Raw genomic sequence first — 7,081 nt, 5'->3', positions numbered from 1 at the left:
TTTTTTTTTTTTTTTTAAAGCACCGGGACGCTGGGGCTGAGCAGGGCATCCATTGACAGGGCTGAGCGAGTGGGCGGGGGTTGGGGGCAGTCTTGGGGGTTGGGAGAGCAGGCAGGGGATGGAGCCTGCCGGGGGTCCCCCATGGTCCCCTCCCTTCTCCTCCAGCCCCCACTCCTCCCACCACTTACCAGCACAGAGTACAGGTCTAGCTCCCAGCAGCGGCAAGCAGGGACTGCCCGAATCTCCAAATCTCTCCGAATCTTTTCTGAATTGATTCAGAGGCTTTGAATCAATTTGGCTGCCAAATCTGGCCAAATTTCCTCTGAATCGAATCAGCAACTGAAGCTTCGCAGAGCCCTAATGCATATACATATATGTGGGCATGCACGCACACACCCACACACACACAGAGTCTTATAGCTGGAATGTTGTCAAGTTTCATATAATGCAGACAAGATGACTCATATTTCAGCAGAGAGTGTTATGCTGTTAACCAAAGGCTGTGTCCCTAAAGATTAAAGCAGAGCAATCGGTAGTTACATGGCACCATAGACTTTGCTGTAGGATTATGGATAAAAAACATCCAAACCACAGGGTGTCAGAATCATTCTAGTGAAACCACATGAAGTATAAATGTATATGCTCTTAGTTAGAAAAGTGGACACATACAACAGCAAGCATTAAGCAAAGAAAGTTTATCAAAAAACATCAGTTGGGATTTTCGGTATAAAGTATACACATATATTCTCTGCTAAAACATATTAGTGATATTGAGGAAGATACATGCATGAGGAGTTACAGTTTTAATAAAAAAAAGTCTCCTGAAAATTTGTATTTGGCTGAGATAGTAGCCATATTTGGCACTGTAATGAGAAAAAAGGCTGCCGATAATCTCTTTTGTACAGATTGCCTCCTGTTTTGCACACTTCTGTTGAAGTGTAACTGGATTATACGCTGTAAATCCCTGCGTGGATCCCTCCTTTTTGAGGACTGTTGCATTGGTAATACCAAACTATTCACCTTTACAAACATGCTCTCAACTTCTCTGATTTACAGGAGGGTTAAAAACATGCCCCAGGGATCCATAATAACCTTTTTATATGGTTTTGAAATGCCTATTATAAACTCTTCATTTGTCTAGTCCATAAACTGAAAGTCTTGTGGTTTACTATGGGTTATAAATAGCTCTCTGCCCTTGTTCATATGTTCACTGTTTCCATGATACCATAGGAAGTGAGTTTTCTTCAAAGAACTGAAGATGATTATGAGTTGAAATTCCTTCAACACAAACCCTGGAAGCATCCAGTGGAGCATCAGTGAGTTGGCATTGGCCTGAGTGGTCAAGTTAGTAGGTAAAGTGTCAGTTTGTAATTAAGGTTTCATATTAAGATGTCTTGGTGCAGGGGGAACCAGATCGACATGTAGTCACAACAGTATCAGAGCAGTATAAAACTGAACTTGAGATCAGCTCTTCAAATCTGCTGGGACTTAGGGCAGATCAGTGTTACCTTAAGACCCCAGACCTCCAAGTTTTTTTATTCAGGTAATCCAGGGTACCTGGCCTTCTCTCTATGTGTATCTTAGTTTGTAAGTAGAACTGAGAATTGAGTGATTAGACCTGGTTTTGTCAGGACCTGAAATGTTTCATAGCAACATATCCAATTCCATGAACCTTTGATGAAACACATGCAGGATTCCTACAGAATCATGGCTTCCAGGAAAATTTCCTGCTCCTGTATATTAGCTTTTCTGCTAGCTCATCTGGTGGATTGCTGGGGAACCAGATCTTGGATGCCATGGTTTTGGGGTATTATGAACATATGATGAACTGTCTCTGGTATCAAAGACGAAAAGTTAGCTTCTCAAATAAAAATACTATACAATTTCTAATGAACAAATACAGAAAAAGAACAGAAAACTTGGGAAAGGTGAATTAAGATTTTAGTCTGATCACACTAAATATTTCTGTAATATCAAAGTCTTGTAAAGTTCTTCCAACATTGCCACAATATTCTTTTTCTTCTAGGTGCATAACTAATCTTTTGCTGTAAGAAGGTATGTTTTTTTAACATGACTTTTCTTTTTGTAACTTGTATTTTTGTCTCCATTGAAAGAGCAAGTCCAAGCATTGGAAGCACAGATTATTACTCGTGTGAGCTGTGGGAAAGAACACTCGCTAGCTGTTAGCAATGAAGGAAAGGTTTTTTCCTGGGGAGCTGGGTCTGAAGGACAGCTGGGCACTGGAGAATTTAAGGAACAAAGTTTTATCCCCAAGTAAGTAACCATTTAAGCATAACACTTCTGACCCACATCATGGTCCTTTCTTTTGTGCTCATTGCTCAAACCACTCTAAAATCTGACAGTGGATAACATTGGTCACAGTTAAACAGGCAAAACTGAGAGGTTAGGATGGAATTCTGGAGGTAAGTTTGCAGAGTATTTAATGTCATGGATAGTTGTCTTTAAAAAAGGTGTGCATGAAATGAGGCCCTCCACACAAGTTTCCACACCTGAGAAGTTTGTGTGCACCTCTTTCACTGGCACTAGCAACACATTTTGGATATAAGGGGAAAGAAATTGTATGCAAAGAGAAAATTATCATAAACTACCAATTAGAGTAACACGATAGAACCTCCATTGCTTGTAGCTTGGTTGGAAGAGATTTTTCTGCTGCATACAATTCATTTAATGTAAGATGCCTAGAGGAAAAAATTGCTTGAGGATTTCACATATTACACTTTTTTAAAATGCACTTACAAAACTTACTTGTAGGTCATTTTATCAACTTGTGAGTATAGGACAATACTGGGCCTGATACAAGTGGATATCATATGAGTAAGTGTCTTAGAAATGTAGGAGCACAGAACTGGAAGGGACCTTATGAGCCATTGAGTTTCAGTAGGGAGCTGCTGTCAATAGCAGCCGCACAATATGATCACATTTACTGTATTTACTCAATTGTAAGATGAGATTTCCTCCCTCCATTTAATATGGGGGGAAATCCCCTCATCTTAGAAACAAGTATCAGGGCAGTGGCAGGGCAGGTGACTGCTGTGGCTTGGGCTGTAGCCTCTACCCAGGGTTGTAGCCCCTGCCCATGCCCCAAACCCCACTACCTCTGCACCGTGTCATCTCTCCCCTGCAGCCTCTTTCTCCTATCTCCTCCCCACCATACGTGCAGCTTCTGCTCCCCCACCTGCCTCTCCCTCCCTGCCTTACCCTTGCTTTGTGCAAGCTGGCTCTATGCACACTGTAGCCTGGGGCATGGAGCATGGCCCCAGCCCTGCCCATAGCAGTGGCACACAACCCACATGGCTCCTATAGGGGTTGGGAGATTGCAGGCCAAGCAGTAGAGGCTGAGATGGAGGGGAGAAGAAGAAGCAGAGGCTGAGGGCAGGGGCAGGAGGGAGAGCAGAGGTGGATTTCATAGATTTCATAGACATTAGGTTTGAAAGGTACCTCAGAAGATCATCCAAGTCAGCTGGGGTCACAGGATCCCAGCAAGATAAGCATCCAAATTTCTCTTGAAGGCGTTCAATGTGGATGCTTGAACCACCTCCGATGGCAGGCTATTCCAGACGTTGGAGACTCGGACAGTAAAGAAATTCTTCCTTATGTCCAGCCTGAAATGATCTTGATGGAGTTTATAACTGTTTGACCTTGTGCTCTGGTGAACAATCGTTCCCCCAGATCCTGGCGAACACCCATGATAAATTTATAGGTGGCCATCAGATCACCCCTGAGCCTGTGCTTTTCCAGGCTAAAGAGCCCCATAGCAATGATGAATTGTACTATCCTCACCATGAACATTTGGTTTTAGAAAAGAAAAAAAAAAGTACTTCTGATGGGCTAGGGACAGAAGTTACATATAAACCAGTTTAAGTCATCAGAAACTAGTATAAACCTGTATCAGAACAGAAGTTTAGTGCACATAAACCAGTTCCAAAATGGCTGAAACTGGTTTAAGATAAACCTGGCTGAATGTACTATCAGTCTTAACTGATTTGTGTCAAACTGGTTTATATCCCAGACCCCTCTGTCCAAGACCCCTTCCTGGTTCAAGTTAAATCACAGTCCCTCAGCATCCCAACATGCTTTCCAGCCCTGGTCTGGTCTGTACTGTCTGCTCCAACCAAGAAGGATTGTGGGGGGAAGGGGGGAAGATAGGGACTGCCCTCCCTGCCAGGCAAACCATGGCTGGGGGCTGTGGCCAATGGGGAGGGTTAAACACCTCTTCCCCCACTCAAACTTACTGCTGGCTGTAACTGGGGACTACAAATCCCTGAGGCACCTGGAAGCAGGAAGAGGAAGTGATGAGCAACCCTGCAGAGTCCTACAGCTGTAATTCTGGACTGTAAATCCCAGAGACCTTGGAGGCAACAGGAAGAGGAAGAAACATACAGCCTCTGTTGGCTATGTGCCAAAGAGCCATGCTCCAGCGCCCCACAGCTTCTGGCCTGAACCACTGGAGGTTGCAGGGAGAGAAGGCAGGGGACAGACGTGTTGTTGGGGCAGGGGCAAATTAGTTAACTTCCCCATATCACCTGCCCCCCTGCAGCAGTTAGGGGTGGAGGACAAATTAAAGACAATTCTCCAATAATTAAATTATATACATGGAAAATTATAACAGAATTATAAATTTTCCGTGTAAGAATCTGATCTAGTCTTAAATTCATTGTTACCTTAGATTCAAGTAAATATAGTAAATGTTTATCAAGTCAATGGGAATTGCGTCAGAGCAGGATTTGTGCCTTGACTTTTGGGGGATGATTCAGTCACAAGTTAAAGCAGGAGATACCAGTCTTATTTGCATACCCAAATTAGTGATCCTTGAAGGTTAAAAGTTTTTAGCCTCTGTGAATATCAGAACAATGGATGTATGCAGCAAAGCAAGGTAACTTCTTTTTTCAGACTCTCACCTATTTGATGTGTGATTTACATTACCTGTTAGTGCTGAATTTGGCCCAAAACACGTACTGTAAAACTTGTGGGCACCTAGGGTGTTTATACACATGCTCCAGGAGTGTGTGTGTGTGTGTGTGGGGGGGGGCTTTAATTAGAGTGGCCCTCTGAGATACTCTAATTAAAGCACCCCCCCGCCCAACACCCCTGGAGCACATGTAAAAGTGCCCATGATAGATTTTTATCAGACCACAAAAGAGTCAGACCCATGGCCAGTCCTCAACTAAATTTGAAAATTTTATCCCAAACTGGTAAAACACCAGATCTCTTCAAAAGATAAAAATAAGGCTCATGATGGTAAAAATGCAGCATATTTATTTTCCCCACCTTTTTACAGTAGATTAAATATCAGAATCATATTCACTTAAGTATTCCTAAATATATTCACAGTTGGGCAGAAGCCAGAACCTAGAAAGCTTAAGCCCTAAGGGTGAAAGCTGGGCAGAGCTACGGGCAACTGAAGGGACACTTTTAGCAGGGCAGCATGTTGGCAGTGTTTAACTCTAGCTGCTGCTGTACTCTCCAGCTGTAGTGCTTACAGAGTTTATCAAATGCTTGTCAAAAAGACTACTTAGATTGCTGTGGTTAAGTAAGCAATCCATTGTGAATGCTTGTGGGATATCATGAGCTGGTGCCTGCTTATTTCAGCATGAATATCAGACAGCTGAACAACAGGAAAAATTACATTAAAAAGAAAGTAAAAATATTATGCTTATATTCATGTTATCATCTAATAGTGAAACAACTACATGCAGAAAACTCTGAATGGCTAATGAGCAGGCTTGGAGGTATTGCAGATTTTAATTCATAGGTTTTATAAAGCCTTTTTATTTTTTTAAACATAATTGAGTTTTTCCTATTATCTAGAAGCCAGGTTAATCTGGTCATCCTGTGATCTGTTGCAGGAAAATAGATGGTTTATTGAATCACAGAGTATTACAGGTCACCTGTGGACACTATCACTCAGTTGCACTAACACAAGGTAATAAACATTTTATTTTTAAATTACTTAGAGCAGGGGTGCTCTACCTCCAGCTTGTGGGCTAAATGCAGCCTGTGGAGCCTTGGAATCTGGCCAACAGATCTTCTGAAGGGTTGGGAAATTTGGTGTCATGGGAGCAGTGGCAGTTAATACTGCCACCCCACCCTGCTGCCAAAATCCCAACCCTGGGGAGCGGGTCAAAGCAAGGCCACAATCCTTCCCCTGCACAACTGAATTGGGACTTAAATGCTCTTTTGTGCCCCTTTATTAGTTTTGCTGTTTGCATGTTTGGTGGTGTATTCTGCTTTAATGGCATTGCTGTTCGCATGCTTAGTGGTGTATTCTGCTTTAAATGGGTTTGGTATGTAGCAAAATAAAATACCTCTAAGGGGCTGTGAGACCCAGCAGCAGCCTATGCAGGCAGGCTCCACAGAAGAAAAAAATTAGAAAGCAGCAAGCCTGATCTTTTTTTTCCCTCTTCCGGGAGCCTGCCTGAGCTGTGCAGGAGCCCAGTGCTTCCCTCCGTGGTTGCAGTGACCCCCAGGACCGCCTGGGTTGGGTGCCAGTGGGCAAGTGCCACCTGGGGTGCTCTTGAGCAGCTCAGGAACTATTTGGAAGTTAATGTGGGTACAGTTTACTCCTGTGGGTCCTGACTGAGTGATACAACTTTACTCTTGTAGTTCATTTAGTTCATCTTAACATCCTACTTTTTCATAGCTCTTATTGCACTAATTCAGTGGTTGTCAGTAGGGGTGCACAGATAGAGATTTTGGGGGCTGCCCAGCCAGGCAGAACAGAGTGTGTGTGGGGGAAAACATGTGCCCCTGGGTCTGCATACGGAGGTGTGGGCAGGCTGAAACTGCGGGCAGGAGCCGTCTGTGCCAGGCTCTTCTCAGTGGGGGCTGGGCTAGAGGTGGGCAGTGGCAGTGCTGGGAGGAGGGCTATGGTGTGGGGGTTGCAGCCACTCCAAATTTTGCCATAGGCCCCCCTTACAGCGTGGTGCCGCCCACCTGGAAGGCAGCTCTGGCTCAATGCTCCACCTCCACCCATGCACTGGGAAGAGCGAGGGCTGCACCGGGTGGGCAGCAGAGGCACTGGGAGGGGGGGCTATGGTGAAATTTGGGGTGGCTGCAGCCC

The 7,081-nt window shown here is 44.1% G+C and overlaps 1 protein-coding gene across 1 annotated transcript in view; it reads left to right on the top strand.

Moving 5' to 3' along the window:
• Window positions 1-2,101: 2,101 nt before the first annotated feature.
• The window catches only part of LOC109303677 (probable E3 ubiquitin-protein ligase HERC6), a gene marked incomplete at its 5' end in the record, with an annotated part of 55,423 nt that continues 50,443 nt past the window's right edge, over window positions 2,102-7,081 (top strand). The window contains 2 exons of the mRNA XM_019525881.1: window positions 2,102-2,274; window positions 5,868-5,944. Of these exons, the coding sequence (XP_019381426.1) occupies window positions 2,102-2,274; window positions 5,868-5,944 (250 nt within the window). The remainder of the gene's footprint in view (window positions 2,275-5,867; window positions 5,945-7,081) is intronic.

Source organism: Gavialis gangeticus, unplaced genomic scaffold (genome assembly GCF_001723915.1).
Source record: "Gavialis gangeticus isolate Ggan-Ray unplaced genomic scaffold, GavGan_comp1, whole genome shotgun sequence".
Taxonomy (NCBI): Eukaryota; Metazoa; Chordata; order Crocodylia; family Gavialidae; genus Gavialis; species Gavialis gangeticus.
The sequence above is the reverse complement of the archived record's forward strand: the minus strand, read 5'-3'. Positions and strand labels throughout refer to the sequence as shown.